The sequence below is a fragment of the Melanaphis sacchari genome, unplaced genomic scaffold (genome assembly GCF_002803265.2).
Source record: "Melanaphis sacchari strain LSU unplaced genomic scaffold, SCAv2.0 Contig28_pilon_pilon, whole genome shotgun sequence".
Taxonomy (NCBI): domain Eukaryota; kingdom Metazoa; phylum Arthropoda; class Insecta; order Hemiptera; family Aphididae; genus Melanaphis; species Melanaphis sacchari.
The window spans coordinates 492,413-510,103 of NW_020271162.1; the positions used below are offsets into that span (position 1 = coordinate 492,413).

The following is a 17,691-nucleotide window of genomic DNA, read 5'->3' on the forward strand; positions in this document are numbered from 1 at the left end:
GGTGAAATAACAGGGTAATGTGTAAATTTGAAACCTCCTGCAAATAAGCGACTTTCATCGGACTCCTGCTCAGTTTCACTTTCGATTTTTTCATTTCTAGTTTTTGAAGATTCAGATATATGTTCTAGATCATTTCTCTCAGATTTTTCTTTAGGTGATAAATAATGATTTGGAGCAACTTTAGTTTCAATTTTAATATTATCCCCAACTTTAATTTCATTCTGTATTTCTTTATTTTCATTATCTGCAGTTTGTTTTAAACTATCACCAGGTGGTGGCATCACAAAATTAAAATCAAATGGTGGTTTAAGAGTGACTTGTTCACAAACCTCAACTTCTTCAGATTTATTGCTATGAACTTTGAACACACATGATTTTGGTTTCCTAGGTGCACTTCGCTGCATAAGCACTTCTTTACTAGGATATGTTTTCAACGGAGTTTTTTTCTGATTTTCAGTGTCTACAGGTTCTGTTTTTATAACAATACCAGGTTCAGATTTGATGGTGGCTTTTTTCTTATTATATTGTTTGGATGTACCTACACTTACTGTATATTCTCCTTCTGAATCAGAATTATCTAAAATATAATTAAATAAACATAAATATAAATCATATTACATTTATTTATTTATTATATGATATAAACTTGAATATAACATACTGGCCATAAAAGTAATACAATACATTGACCATTTAGTTAAACAAATAAACATTAAAAATTAAATATAATTTTTTAATATAACAATTATTAGGTAGTTGGTTGAGCAGAAAGAAATATGTAATTGAATGATCTGACAAAAGAACTTTGAAAATAATCAGCGAAAAGAGAGAAGAAAAATAAATTTCACAGAATCATTAAGAAAGGAATATTATAAAAATGATGAACTAAAGAGAACAAATTAAATTTACAAACAACTGGACATCATCATTCATCATGATAAAAAATTAAGAAGATAGTTGACAGAACAAGTTTAATGGATTAATTCTTATATTTTTGAAATTTTCACCAGAGTTTTTATTTTGATCATTAATTTAATTAATATTGTTTTAGAAATACATAAATAATTTTTTTTGTTTTTTGCGTATGGCGCTTATGTTCGAGAGTAGGCCTGAAAGCCTAGTTTGGACGTCTATTTGGTAGAATTATTAGTTGGGCACCTGTATGTTTCTGCTATGCTCGGTTGGGGGATGGCAACCTTGCTACCTAGATAGTTGCCTGCCCAGAAAGCGATGCCACCCTTAACTGGGATTTGAACCAGAGACTGTGTGTGTCATAATCGACGCCTTAGTACGCTGGCTACTCCGTCCCCCACATAAATAATAATATATTTAAATTAATTAAATTTGTTAACATTAGGTAGAATTATAAATAATTATTTAAAGATTAAATAACTAAGAAGATTAATATAATTTGTAAGAACTTTTTTATCATTATTACTTATTTTACTAATTTTTAATCATTAAAAGGTTGCACAGAAACAACAAATTAAATTTTCATAAATATTTTATCATTTTACGATAAATCATTTTTAATAGAAAAATAATATTCAAATAATCTAAACATAACATAACTAGTAAAAACAATAGCCATTATCTGCAATTGGTATATAACGTTAGTTGTTTGTTTTTAACTATCTATAACCCATCTCACAAAAAAGAAGTATTGTTTCACACATGTATATTAAGTAATGAACCGGTGTCAGGCCAAATATAGTAGGGGTATAAGATGTGGAGCGGCATAAGGAAGCATACGAATATTTAATATTTATCAAGATGTGGTACCTTTCTTTTGTTAGACTATGTGTTTTTATAAAATTTACTTACCAATATTGAATAATGGACGATCTGTCAAAGTACATGTTCTAGTTGGTCGAGCACTACTAAAAGGTGATTTTTTTATATTCGAATGTGATGTGAGTGGAGTAACTGACCTCCTAGTTCTACCAGTTGTCAATGGTACCTTTTTGACATCCACACTTTTTTGCTAAAAAAAATATTAATATTGTTAGTTGTAGGTAGAATCAATAAATTTTTTTTTTTACTTATATATATATATATATATAATATAATAATAATGAAGTATGAACATTTAAGTATTAATGAGCACAATTGCAATTCACAAAACTGAGTTACAATATTAATCTAGTATGCCACTCACATAAATATATTAGAAGTCAATTAATAATATTTTTTTTTAATAATTTATACGATAAAAAATACTATTGTACTTGGTTTAATTCTTATAAAGAAATTTATGTTAAATGATTTGTTATTAATAAAAAATTGCACATACTTTTCTATAAAAATAAAAATTATATCATAGCAGACAAATTTTTTGGCGTATGATTAATTTATTTAATAATATGGATTATCTTGTAATGTAATATACATCAATAATATAATATATTTAAACGTATTTAATAATGATCATTTGTATTTACAAAAAAAAAATTTATAGTATTTTTTTTTATTATTTTTTCTTTTTAATAATATCCTATGTATACATGATTATAAATTTTAATACAATATAAGTATTTGACATTGTATTATGACAGAATTTATGAAGAACTTTTGATCAATTATGTATTAAGATTTGAAAATTTAAACAATTAAAATAGGGGGTACACAACTTCAAAAAGCACACAAAAAAAAAAAATGTATACTTAACGTTATTTACTTTAAATTATTAATAGAAAAATAATATTCTAAAAAAACTTAATAAATTATATTTATATGAATTCAAACATTTCATTTATATTAACTCAACAATTAATTTTAAAAACATGACTCTTAAATGTTAAAAACAAATCTAAAAATTTAAATTAAAGATAATTATTTTATAACAACCAAAAAAATCTTTGACTTTTATTATACATACTTCTGGAGGACTACTTTTTGAAGAGTCTGCATCATTATCAACACCAGGTTCTGGATCCTTAGTTTTGTAAGCAATACGCATAACATCTATCCATTCATCATAGCGTGAATTCCATCCTTTATAATGTACGTAATATTTCATTACTCCTTCAATATCACACACATTAATCACCTAAAAATGTATAATATTGAAGTTATTTGCTTATTTTAAATAATACAAATTTTAACATATTACAAAGTTAAGTATTCGTGGTGTTATGGGAAAATAAATAAAACTAAAATTGAATTTAAAGACAAAATAAAAATTGAATTTAAAGCTGACAAAGTGTGAGATGTGATAAATTTTACATTAATAGATAAATTTAAAAATTATTAAAATACAGAAATTTATTTTTGAATAAGATTTTTTTTAATTATGAACTATTTCAATCCATAAAATAATATACTCGACAACTTTACTATTCTGTTAAAATTGTTTAAAATATAAAATTATTAATTTATTAATTCATAATATTTATAAATTATATGTTGATCTATTTGAAAATAACAAACGATCAATAGTTAATAAATTAATTTACTTAATAACTTGTTTACATGATTAAAAACAATACTTATTTGTTTGGTTTATATAATTTTATGTAACACAGTATTATTGTAATCAGACAAATTTAAACTATATTTATAAAACAAAAATTTATATTTTTTATGGGTTTGAATAACTTACTTTTGCATCATAAGTAGTGGCTTGTTTATCTCCATAATATACTACTAAGTTATCACCGACAATTACTGGCGAGTCTTTATCAAATGGTACAATTTCAACATTACTAAATTAACAAAAATGTAAAGCCAATATTAAAAAAATATTATTTTCACAGATTTATTTATATTTTATAAACATACCTAACAGGTGTTGGAATTATATCATTTGTTACTTTTTCATCTTTATCCTCCTTTTTCTTTCTAACAGTCTTTTTCTTTTCAGATCCCTCCTCTTTTTTAATTTTGATTTGATTTTCTACAAGAAGTCCAGTCTGTGGAAGTTGCACCACAGAAGCACTTTCTCCAAGATCACTCAATACTGATATTCTCCTTGATTTGGTAGGTAAATCTTCCTTGGTTTTTGATCGTGTAAGCTAAAATAATAAAATGGAACATTCATTTTTAAAACAAAATCTAAAAATAATAAATAGCAACATTTAATTTTCAATATTAAACTATATTTATCAATTATAACAACAAAAAAACTAACAACTATTAAAATTAAATCAAATGTTTTAAGTTATAAAATGAAGTTAAGTACTATATTAAAATATTTGCATAAATTTAAGATAATTTTATTTGCAACTTTAGAAAAATGACAAGTTTCAAATAGTTCAACTTTTACATACTGAGATAAAACATTCAACTAAGGTCAATTAAAAAAAACTATCATCATTAAAGCCTTAATTTAAAATTTTTCTCAACATTTCTTACTGCACCCACAAACATAGTAATCAATAAAAATTAAAATTCCTAATTAATGTAGTTAATAAAAGTAATTGATATTAAAAAAAAATTACTTTAGGAACTTCTTCATCAGATTTCCCTTTGTTTAAAACATCTTGCTGGGTATTAGCTCCTCTCTTTGATTTTTTGAATGGAGTCATTACTTTAACAAACGTTTTAATTTGTTCTTTAATAGCTCTCATTTTTCTCATACCTGGTAACCCAGTATCTGCAGATTTTACTTTAACAACTTTTTCTTTTTTAGTCGTTTTACGCACTGATTTTCCAAATAAATTTCTTGTATACTTTTTTTTCTCTACTTTTTTATCTTCAATGATTTGATCATCATCTTGTGTATCTGAATCTATTTCTTTTTTTATTTCTTTTTTTAAAATATCTTTCATTTCTTTTTTAGCTTTAGAATTTTTAACAGTATCTTTGGTTTCTACTATATCCAAATCCCATTTCACTGATTGCTTACTACGTGATGTAGTATTAGTTATATCATCTTTTTTTTTGTCACTTTTTTTAGTCACTTCTTCATTATTTTTTATGAGCTTTTCTTCAGCTTTAATATTTTTGGCTGTTTTTTTAGTTCCAGTAGAATCTTTGGTTTTTTTATCGTTTGGTTCATTTTTTAAAATCTTATTTTTATCAGTTATGGATGATGTACCAGGTAATGCTTTATCAACATCTCGTATGATACTGCGACTAAATCTACTGCGTGATCTTACTCCTCTTGGATGACTCAACATTGTACATCCAAGTTTCCGATAGAAATCCTCAAAACTATGTAAATATCTGTAATGCAACACAATAAACACATTAGTTTTTTTGAAGTAACTAAAAATATAAATTATAATTAAACAATTAGTTCTCATCAACAGCTCTTACTTTATTCAAATTAACTTTAAATAAATAATATAATATATACTGTATTGTCTATTTTAATTTTATTTAAGAATATAATTCAAAATATATTTCATAAATGCAAAAAATGGTCTATTTAAATTTAAATAATTAATTGAAAATCACAAAATACGCAATTATATGCTTTTTAGATTATTAAACATGATTTAATGGTTACTGATTATTTTTCCTCACATCTATGTTAAAAATTACATAAATAAATACATGAAACATACAATAAGCAACAATTAAGCTTTTAAATTATACCCACATACTCATAAGTAAAATCAGATAGGCTGCAGCAAGTGTATATTAAAATTGAAATTATAAAAATGACTATATTTTGGATAATTGTACATATAGTAATACTTGTTAATGATAAACTATATTATTGTTTTACAATGCTTTTGTAAATATTCAAAATAAAAAAAAAAATAACAAAATGGATATTTTTAATAATTTAAAATTAGAAATAAATTGTAACACCTAGAAATAATTACTAACTGCAAGCATATACAAAATAAGTTATCAGATTTGAAATCTAAGCTTTGTGAATCTAATATTAAAGTCATATTTTGATTGTATTAAAAATATAATTTTTACACAACTGAAACTCTAATCATAACAAATTAAATCACAATACTATTTAAGTTTTGAATTAATTGTTATGTTATATGATGTAATAATATAAAAAAATATGTTTATATTAAGATTAAATACAATGTATGGTTATCAATTGTTAAAATATTTACATATCAATAAATTTAAGTGAATATACCAGTCCTTATTACATGTTTTTTTATTTATTCTATATATAGATAATAATAACTAAATTTTAAATAAATACACTTACTGTTGATAGCAATGTTTAACAGAAAAACATGATTGTTGTTCATGACCAGCTTTATTTGCTACAAACTTCCATAGTTTACCTTTATTGACTTTGTTGTATCCACCACAATTATTAACAACCTAAAAATAATATAAAAATATTAATAATTAATAGTTGGATAAGTGGCTATAATTCTTTTGTTTGTTTTGTAGAATTGTAAAATATAAAAATATGTAGTTCCTTTATTGTTAATGTATCGTGTTACATTTATCAATTATTTTTGTATGAAAATATTAAGAATACTTTTAAGTATTATTTACTTTTATGGGGTGAAAAAACTAATTTATAAATTGAACAGTTATATTTTAATAAATAACAGTGATCGAAATAAAATTTTTATAAATAAAAAAAAAAAAATTAATTTTAACACCAATTAATGATGCAAATTTTTCAATTGACCATTATTCTCCCAATAATATTTTATAAAAATTAAATAATTTAATACTTTGAATAGTTTATATAAATCAACATCCTTTTCGTTTATCACTGGAGCTTGATTGAGAGGAGTTCCTCGATCATCCATAAATTTAAACAGTTGTGCAACAAAATGATCTTTTTCTTCAATTGATTCTTCGTCAGAGTTCTTAAAAATAATATAATGATTAAAGTATATGAATAATTAAAACATCTATAATAAAATGTATATTTTTAAATGAGTAATAATTTTTGGAGTACTTTAAGAACTAGCAACAATTACATTAACATTATGTTTCAATAAGTTAGTTTAGCATAAAATATACTTACATCGCTATCAAATGCTTCACTATCTGTAGCAACACAAATTTTATCAATACCGAATAACAAATCTCGATCCCAGTGTGGTGGAAGCTCATCTTTGTCAAGAAAGAATAGGGCTTTTTCAACAGCTAATTAATAATAATCATTATTATTAATATAACTTTAGAAATGAGTCAACAATTATAATTTAATATTTACCAGTTTTAAGTGTAGGATTTTCCACTCTAGCACCAATCTCTTTAGTAAATTCAGTTATCTCTTTTTTGGGCACTGTATAACTTTATTTAAAAAATATGATAGTAAATAATTAATTACATTGAAGAAACTCTAGATTACTTACTATTTTCCATCCTTAAATGAACGAACTAAGTAATCTTCTGCAACATTAGTTTTGACTGAGGATTGAGATGTAGGTGCTACTATCAAGCCAGGAAACCAATTGTCTCTTACTTTCTTTTTATCATTAGCTTCTACACAAACTACTTTCCCAATATCTTTTTCTTCCATTGTTGAAGCGTCTTCTTCCCCACTTTCCCTTTATTGTGCAAAACATATAGTTTAAATTAAAATTGAAATATGGACTTGATAAAATATTAATTATTGAGTATATAAATAAATATATATACACAATTACCCAATGCTTTTCTTGTGCTTTCGACTTCTACGACCTTGTACAATAGTGGTTCTTACAGGAGTAACACCAATATGCTCAGGGTGCGTTAGAGGAAGTTGATCAAGAGTAGCACTAGCAGCAAAGTGTTTTCCACTCTTCAGACATAATGCTGTTCTTTTTAAGCAAGTTATATCTCCATCATCAAATACTGAAAAAATAATATAAGTGAATACATAAATAAATATAATTAAATGAAAATACATACCAACAGTGTATTGACTACAGTCTTGAATTTTTTGAATTGTTGCTCGAACTAATTCTTTTTTATCACTACACTTAACATCAACAGTAGCTCCCACCTTGATTTAATAAAAAGTATATTAATTTTAAATGAAATCATATATAATGTTTTTATGTTATATAGATTTAAATGTATAACCAACCTTTAACTGCCCTTTCACTACATCATCAGTGACAAATGCAGATATCCCATTAGAATATTGAACCTTGATAAAAAATATAAACAATAATTGAGTATAATTGGTTTAAAATTAAAATATTTTATGATAGGAAGTTCACGCACTTTGCACTTAACAGTTTTTGATATTTTTCTGATTTTTGCTTCACAAAATGCTCCTTTATATTTGGCACTTACTTCTGTGCCAACAGCAAGAAAAGGTGGATCATCTAAATTCACCTATATTTTATACAAAAAACATTAATTTTCTAGAAATTAAAAAATGCAGTTTTAAAACTTATTAATACACGAGCACTCTAAGTATGTAATAAAAATTCAATAATTAAGTGCATGCATAGAACAATAATAAACTCATAAGACTAAAGAACCCATAAATTCCATGAAATATAAAATACTAGCTTAACTTGTTAACACTAAAGCTAAATATTATACCTAAGTCAACTCCAATTACAAGATATTGTCCACACTGTTTCATAATTATAATAAAATTCATTTAATATTTGCATAAAATTTAATGAATAATAAAACATAATTTAAAAAATTCAAAACATCCATGTAAAACATAAATAAATATTATTTAATTTAATATTTAGAGTTGAGATTTTATCAACCTTTTAACATGAAGACTGTTCCTTCAATCACCTTCAGTTAGTAGCGGAATTTTATACTATAAATTTCAAGCTCAATAATAACAAGAAAACATTATTCATGCCGCTCAACCAACTGAAGTTCAAATTATATTTAACTAATATTAAATTATATAGTCAAAAATGTATAACAGTATGCGTTATACATATTATTATGACATTGCACTTATACTACCTAACTTATAAACTATATAATAAATGTTTAAATAGTTATTGAAGTAAAATAAATGTTAAGTTTTTAAGAAAAGGTGCTGATGATTAAAATTAAGTACATATATCATATAGTATTTCTCAGAATTATTAATTCTAGTAATTTAAATATTATTGTTATATGGAATAATAATAAAATAATATTAAATGTATGTTATAAACCAATGGTTTTTAACACTTTTTAATAAATGTATTTTCATTTGAAACCATCCAGAACATATAATCCTGAGATACGCCTATATATTATAGGTAGATATATATATATAAGTAACATACATTTTAAGAATAAACATACGACCATACTACATACTGACTTCCATTTAAGTGTTAATGGAATAACAAGTAGGTACATGTAGTAGACCTCGTTCATATGTCATCTTTTTCATTCTGAAATCAACCCATGGATAAAAACAACTAGGTTCATTTGTTTACTTTAATACAGTAAGTGCAATCATTACCAAGTTGAACAACCAATAACTGAATAGTTGCTACAGAATAAGTAAATATATTAAATATTAAACTAAAGTTGCCATAAATATACCATATTATCTTAAAATTTGTTCAACATTTAAAAATATTAAAATAATATAAACAAATAGCATATTAACTTACTTACCTCATTTAATAATATAAAATTTTTAAAGAAATGTATTGTTAATTTTATTTCACCTCAAAATATTGTAAGTAAAATTAACATATAATGTTATGCTTTAACAAATAATTAAATAATAGGTGGTACATGATTCATATTCTATAATTCAATTTGATATATTTTATCTGCACAATACATTTATTTAATTTACTAGACTAAAAAAACTAAGTTGTATTTCTAGTTCAATACTGCTATCATAAAATATATGATTTTAATTCCATCATTAAGGTAGAATAAATATAAATATATTTGAGTATTGATAAAAAAATACTCTTTCATACAAATTATTAATTACCATTCAATTGTATTTAGCAGTAAATAAATTTAACATATATTTTTAAACAAGACCATTACTAGATATTTATACATAAATAAAGATCTTGCTTAAAATACTAACCCTTAAGTTAATGGCAACTCTAGCTCCTACAATATAATTCTAATTGGAAATTTAAGCCAAATGAACCAACATCAATTTAATAAAACCCTTATAAATATAACTTTATGTATTGCATATATTTATTAAGAAATCTTTGTAATATTAAGCAAATTGTTCTTAAATTAATAATAATGATAAAGAACTTTTAAATTATTTATCATATTTACTTTAGAGATGTGTTAATAATTTTATAAAAATAAGAGACTACAAAATTGTCTAAAACAAATGTTTTAAAATTACAAAGATCGACTGATAATTTACTTCAATTAATTTTTAAATATTTACAATTAATGTAATTTAAAGATTTGGCTTAAACTTCCTAAGTTCATTTTTTAAATCTTTTATATAGATTATTAATAATAAATTATGCATGAGAAATTAAATGATACGAACCATCGTAAATGTAGGATGTTTTATTTGTATTTGTAGGAAAGAATTAATTTTTCCACTTAATTATATTATAATATAATTTTTAATCTAAAAAAAAAAAAAAATTAAATAATATTAGTAGGTAGCAGGTACATTATTTTAGAACTTCATAAAATAAATACATGGAAACTTGAATAACAATTAAAATTTATATCCAGTATTAACACTTAACATAATATACCTATATATGTTTTTTATAATTTTATAGTATTACTGAGTAACATAATGGCTTTCAAAAATTTTAAACAAAATTTTTTTAGAAAACTAAAGGTAATTGTAGTCTTTGTAGTATATTCTTGAGCTTGTAATAGGTATAAAGGTATTAAGTCAGATCCAAAATTTAAGTTATATAAGGTATAAAAATAAATATTAATACTTTATTCCTTATTTTAAAATATGATAATACCTAAAAAAAAAAACATGTCTCTTATGAAATTAATAATAAGCTATTGATAATAATTTTATTTTTTTAAATATAGTTAAAAATGTATTATAAGCTTAATATGACATATGTGATGCTAATAAACAACTATTCGTGTATATTGTATAATAATGTAATATAATAAATACATCATAGTACATCTTTAATAATCTATCTACCTTATAATCAAATTATAAAATAAAATTAAACATTGAAACAGAATCATTATTATTAAAATATAGTATTGGCATTTGCTACTGATTAACACACTTAAGTATATAAATTAACTACCTACTCAATAAATTTGGTCATTCCGGACCAGAATGTAAAAAAAATAAATAGATACAATGAACCATATCAATGATATGGTGTAAGCATACTGCCTCGCTTTTTTCACATCAATTTAAGTAAATAGATTTCTTAATTATGTATAAATGATGTCAAAACGGAACCTATTAGATCAATGGACACTTGTAATTTAACAAGTAAGTATAATCTACATCAACATAACCAAGTTATCGTTATTCGATATCATTTACTCACAATTCATTTTTAAGCAAAATTCATACAAAATGTTTGCTATTGTCATTAATTTTACAACAGAATTATATAATTTGCAATTAATTGTTCTTACATCCACAATACTAATAATTACTTTGTCACTAAATAAAAACGGAATACCGCATTTTCCATACAATCTATTTGCTGGTGTTAAACATTAGTAATATGATTTAATGTAAATTTTAGTTATACTTTTTTACTAAGAAATCGAATATTTATTGTTTATTAAATTTATTTTGAGTGGCCTACTCAACTGAAAACAAAAATTGTTTAGCGTCGCACAAATAACCAAAATAATAATAATAATTATTATTATTATTATTATTATTATAATGGACAAGCAGACTACATTGTTTATCCTTACCGGCAATCTTTCTCTCATGGTGAAGACGAATACGCAAAATGAAAATCCGTTGATTCGCGGCAAAAAACTGCAAAACTCTGCCGTTCCGTTCGTAGTCAACGATAGACGAGGGAGACGAGTACTTGGGTCATCAGAAAATGGCGGTTAGTACGCGCCGAGAACGTACGTTATATGTCGGATGACGGACAGAGATCGGTGGCTTTCTTTTCTACTGACTAGTCGGTTACTACATGCATTTGAGCGTTCACTATTCGTATATTAAATTATTAACATGATACTATGAAAATAACAATATTTGTCTGTTTATGATAAGAATATTTCAGTGGTTTCCAAAAATTATGCTTACTTACACGAACTAAGTCGATCGATGATCGTTAACTATTGCTACAATGAATATACAGCGATGTGCCGCGACGAGTGTACCAAAACGTCTAAAACGTATGAAACGAAACGACTGGACCGTTTGAAGTCTAAACCTCCGACTACGTTAGCGGTGTTACAAATGAGAACTAAACAGACGAGTAGCACAGTGATGCCGAAAAGAGAATAATATCAGCAATCATCTTTATTATCAGCATTTTAAAATTCTCCAAACACGATTATAAATCCATGTCACTGAATAATGAATATTGAATACTGACTTTAAAGTTTAGTTAGTAGCTACTAGCTACATTATTAAAAGTACAATTAGAATTGTTCATAATTTATTATTTAAAACAATATTCAAACGATAATTAATTATTAATTAAAGTGTTTAAAACACAATTTTATTATGTTTTGCTTATTTGTTTATGGCAGTAGTTTTCATCCGGTATGCCGCGGCACACTGGTTTGCCGACTGTGCCGCGATAAATCTATTGATGGAGTTCATTTTGTATATAAAAAAAAAAAAATATATATATATATATGTATTATAATATATATATATATGTGTATTATAATATATATAAAAACATATATGCTTCACGTATTATATGAATTGGTGTGCCCCAAAAATTTTGTAGAAGAAGAAGTGTGCTACATTGTTAAAAAGGTTGAAAATCACTGGTTTATAGCAATTTATATTTATATAATAATAATATTATCCATTTCCAATGTATTAGATTTCTGCTTAACGAAGAAATACAAATAAAAATGACCAACAGTCATTACAACATGCCTACTTAAATGTGTAGTAAAACTATATAAATGAATGAATGACAGAAAATTCATAACAGATAATTACAAAAATTGATTAATAAAATACATAATTATATTGTATCTCCGTAGACCTCACGCTAGATTAGGTATATACGTATGTGTGTGTATAACTAGGTATACAATTCATTGTTGTTTATAACATATACAAATAATTTATTGTAAATCTTTTTTTTAAAGGGGCTAAGTTTGTAATAGAATAGGATAGGAATAAAATTAAAATTTATCATTTTATTTCATTATAATATATGTTTTACCATTAAAATCTTAAATCCTTTATTCAATAACATAACATCATCTCATTAAATATATAAATGAATATTTCTTTTTTTTTTGTCTTTTTATGTACCTACTTAGAAACTATAAGAATCTTTTTAAAAACTACACAGGGGAAGCTGTATAATTCAATTTATAATATACATAATGTATTATATATATATACAAAAATCATTACTATAATATAATCCTTAAAATTATAAACAAATATTACAAAATAATCTATATTTTACAGTTATTGAAGTTTTGTTTTGAACTAGTGTCTAGTAGTATAACATTTTAGTGGTATAACATATTAGTATTTAACACAAAAATATTAATTTATTATGTATTAATATTAGTATATAGGTAATTTAAATAATGAATTTTTTAATATTTTAAAATACATAATAACAAAAATAAAATTTGTATTAAATTAGGTAGGTACTTCTTTCTACCATTATAAATAAAATCTAATAAAATAAATAAAAATTACATTTTTTCCTATCTTTTTTACATGATGCATAATATATTTGATTTTAAATTGCACAATATATTTATTAGTTATTTTCTGTAATACATTATGTGGATCGATAAGTGATAATTCTTCTAGTCAATTCATGTATGTAAATTTAAAGAAAAAAGAACCAATACTTGAAAACAGTATTCTGATAAGAGATGAAGAAAAATATAAAGAAATACTTAGTTAAATATAGTATTGTGGCTTTAAGTAATTTATTTATTAACGTAACTAAGTTATTTAAACTAATATTTATTATTTGTCAGATAATTAATTTTTATATGAATGGTTATTGAAATATAAATATGAAAAACAAGCTTTTTTTTGTAATAATGTTAACTCTTCCTTCATTACATTACTCGATGTTTCGAATATTAAGCTATGATAATTTATCAAATTTAAGATCACAAACTTCTCCTATCATGTAAGTTCTAGAGAAATAGACAATAATTAAATTTTTCTATCAAAGTATGATTTTTTTCATTAATATAGGAATCAACTTTCTAAATCAAATAAACCCACAAATAATAATCATTATTTACAAGTTGAATCATGCACAAAAGAAATGGGTAATTAATAATTACATATTAATTAAAATGGTGTTGAAAAAATGAAAAATTAAATATTTGAAAATGTAGTAAGCCAATATCAAAATGTATTCAAAATAGTTATCAATAATTTTACAGAAATGATTAAAGATTGTGTAGAAAAATCTTTGCTTAACATGACAGATAATAAAGAACAGAATTTTTCAAAAGATTGTATTTTGAACAACAATTTAGAAGTTAAAAATACCGATAAATCACAAGAACAGTAAACATAAAATAAATTACTTTTAAAACAGTATTTGTAAATTACTTAAAGTATTTTTTTTTTAATAATGTAACGGTATTTTCTAGCACGAATTTACCACAAAACCATAAAAATGAATCAAAACATGAATTTAAGTACAATGATTCCCAAACAGACAATTTAAGTAAATGTTAATAGTTTCTTTAATTAATGTTGCCATATTGATATTACAAACATGTCTCATAAATTATTAAAAACTTTAAATGACTCATTGTTTTCTGCATTTTAAATACATTTAGATAAATTAATGGATACAATAAAAAGAAAAATTTCAAACATTACAAAAATTAAAAATACAACCACTACTAATTCACCAACTGAAAAACCCAAAGTTAAATTACATCATCAATGTTTCCATCAAGGTGAGCTTTGTACATATTGTAATTCTAATTACTGCAACTTCAATGAAGAAAACGCCAAACACTGGTGCTTTAAATATTGTAAAAATTGTAAATGTTGTTAAATTATTCATAAAATTTGTAGTTAGGTCTGATTATTCTGATTTATATTGATTTTTTTATATTTTTGTTTGTTTCTCATTTTAAAAATAAGATAACACAATAAAAGGTTTTTAGAAGTTAATAATTTAAATCTGATGTATATTACAATAATTGTTGACAAAATATTATGCTAAATGAGTTATGCTAATAAATAAATAATGAAAAAATGTATAAATAATTAGGGACTTTCTTATAATAGACATTTTTCATTTATTAGTAGAGTATATTCATATTACATAAAATGCCTATATCATTTATTTAAAATATTTTCTTATATGGCTTTGGACAGTAGAATTCTTAGTCACTCCTACCTTAATCTAGTTCTAAATACTCACATGGACAATTTTGTATAATTTATAAATTTGTAAGTACAGGAAGAAAAGTTATAAGTTAAAATATACTTCTAACATTTTACTTGTTTGTGTTAAACATGACCATACCAAGTACATTAGTTAATATTAAAACATAAAATAATATAGGTACCTAGAATACAAACAGATTTTTATCCATCTTAGGTAGAATTGTAATATGATTATTATTTAGCTATCAACTATTGATTCTTGTACATCTACATAAATAGGTAAAATGTAATACCGATATATATTTAAACTACCCAAGTAGGAACCTACTAGGTACCTAAATTACCTACATCTTAGAATAAATAAAGTTATTCACAATGATAATGATAATTATTATTATTTTCATAGCTATAATATTATTTAATATGAAGTACAAAGGTAAAAGGCAATACATTTGGACAATAGTTTAATGTATAATACTTATTCAACACTGCTAATTATATTCATTTTTTCTCTGGCATTACAACTCTTCATAAGTTTTTACTACGTCTGTGACAGTAATTCTACTCCTTCTATTTTTCAAAATTGTTAATTTTTTCCCTAATTTGTTATCCTTAATTTCTCCAAGTCCAGCATTAAAATTCTCAACAAAATCAACACATTTCTAAGTAATTTTCACGAGTATGAACAAGTAAAATATAAGTAGGTATTTAGTTAAACATAAGTACAGGTAAGCATGAAATTTAGCAATTCACCGATTTTTTTTTAATGTATACAGTATATAGTAGAGGCTAGAGCTTCACCAACAAATTGAACCAATTTGCGATTATGACTATACTTACAGACTACACTAAATTTAGAAAAAAATTTTTAATGTATTAGGTAAATGCACAGCCCTAATAATTAGATAGGTATTGCTAATCAGTTATCATTTTTGTAAATACTACTCAAACAAAATATGTACAACTATCTATGTTATTATTTCAATGTCTATAAAATTTTTAAAAGTATTTATGTCAGTATTATTTTATTCTTAAATACTTTTCATAAATTTATTTTAAAAGTAAAATATCTTATCTGAAAACTATTCGATTCGAAAATTAGTTTATTTGAAAATTTTAAAAAAGTGAAAATGAAAATAGGTAATGGTTTTCAAATTTTTATATTTTATCCGAAATATAAATCGTTGTTATTGCATAGGTAACATATTTTCTCCTAATCTACCACCTCGATAAACATATTATTTAGGAAAAAATACGGTTTTTACGTAGGTATCTATTATTTTTCGGATTAAATACGGTTCTGTTAAAACACTTTTCTTACCTACCTCCAAATTTTAATATGGTTTGGATGAAATATTAAGCACTTCCAATATTCTATATCAAATCGACTGGACAACTAGACGCAAAGGATATAAAAATAGGTGTGTAATAATATTATTATTTTTGAAGCATTACTGTTATTAAATTACATATTAAAAATATATTTTTTTTTTGAATAAATATTTTATTGTCCCAATTTCGTGTAGTAAAGTTGCGCTGTATTGCCTGTATTTGCTTTGTTAATTGATATATAGTTCGCTAAACAGCTAAGCAATGAGCGCTGCCCATAATGTTTCGAAAGCTTGTTGCTCATGTCACAGTCACCACTTTCGAGTGTGCCCGGTACCAGTGGAGGTACGGTATCGATGAAACATGGACTATGGAGGTCTTATACAGTTTTCCAAGTGTACTAATAAACTAAATATTATGCAGAGTTAAAGACTATTTTATTCTAATTTAGATAGTTCAAATGTAAATAATTTTTGATACGGCATAAAATTACGTACTAACGTACCAACTCACTACAACTTACATTAAATAAATTTATTTAAAATCTTGTAACTTTCAACTTTCAAGTGTTTTAGAATTATTTTTATTATATTATGTCACTTAATCATTTAAAAGTAGGTTTTTACAAAGTACGTTTTTTTTTTAATATGCCAAGACATATTTACAATTTTAAAAATACAAAAAATCGTTGAATTTTTATTTTTTTAAATAAATTAAAAAAAATTAGACAAGTGTGTAAACAATACTTATTAATTGTTAGATTAGGTGCTTAGTCACTTAGATAGTGACCATATTATAAAACTAAATGTGGGACAAGCAATATTGATTCAATCTTAAAATTAACTGTGTTAGTTTTACCTGTTTTCTCTCATGACAGACGAGTGATAACAGTTTTCGAAGCTGTAAAAATTCGATTTTAAATTTTGAGGGGACAGTTACAGGTAATAAATTAGATTTAATTAGTACTTTGGTTAGAAGTAAAATTTTCCAGTAGTTTTCAAAAGAGAAAGAATACAAAAATG

General features: G+C 23.9%; 1 protein-coding gene and 1 pseudogene across 6 annotated transcripts in view; one reads left to right on the forward strand and one right to left on the reverse strand.

Moving 5' to 3' along the window:
- Nucleotides 1–12,217, reverse strand: part of LOC112595671 (AT-rich interactive domain-containing protein 4B-like) — a 16,781-nt gene extending 4,564 nt beyond the window's left edge. Inside the window, exons 1-17 of one of the 6 annotated variants that reach the window (XM_025340958.1) lie at nucleotides 12,066–12,217; nucleotides 11,716–11,962; nucleotides 8,101–8,214; nucleotides 7,961–8,023; nucleotides 7,783–7,876; nucleotides 7,539–7,725; nucleotides 7,245–7,439; nucleotides 7,103–7,182; nucleotides 6,911–7,032; nucleotides 6,612–6,749; nucleotides 6,128–6,246; nucleotides 4,440–5,166; nucleotides 3,781–4,013; nucleotides 3,602–3,704; nucleotides 2,879–3,049; nucleotides 1,825–1,984; nucleotides 35–577 (exon numbers count right to left, since the gene is read on the reverse strand). In XM_025340958.1, the coding sequence (XP_025196743.1) occupies nucleotides 35–577; nucleotides 1,825–1,984; nucleotides 2,879–3,049; nucleotides 3,602–3,704; nucleotides 3,781–4,013; nucleotides 4,440–5,166; nucleotides 6,128–6,246; nucleotides 6,612–6,749; nucleotides 6,911–7,032; nucleotides 7,103–7,182; nucleotides 7,245–7,439; nucleotides 7,539–7,725; nucleotides 7,783–7,876; nucleotides 7,961–8,023; nucleotides 8,101–8,214; nucleotides 11,716–11,733 (3,067 nt within the window). In that variant the 5' untranslated portion in view covers nucleotides 11,734–11,962; nucleotides 12,066–12,217. Of the gene's footprint in view, nucleotides 1–34; nucleotides 578–1,824; nucleotides 1,985–2,878; nucleotides 3,050–3,601; nucleotides 3,705–3,780; nucleotides 4,014–4,439; nucleotides 5,167–6,127; nucleotides 6,247–6,611; nucleotides 6,750–6,910; nucleotides 7,033–7,102; nucleotides 7,183–7,244; nucleotides 7,440–7,538; nucleotides 7,726–7,782; nucleotides 7,877–7,960; nucleotides 8,024–8,100; nucleotides 8,215–9,147; nucleotides 9,313–10,333; nucleotides 10,367–11,715; nucleotides 11,993–12,065 lie in introns of those variants that run through there. The other 5 variants (XM_025340957.1, XM_025340954.1, XM_025340956.1 and 2 more) reach the window with 5 other exon arrangements.
- A 1,775-nt stretch (nucleotides 12,218–13,992) lies between these two features.
- LOC112595683 lies at nucleotides 13,993–15,002 on the forward strand (annotated as a pseudogene).
- The last annotated feature ends 2,689 nt before the right edge of the window (nucleotides 15,003–17,691 follow it).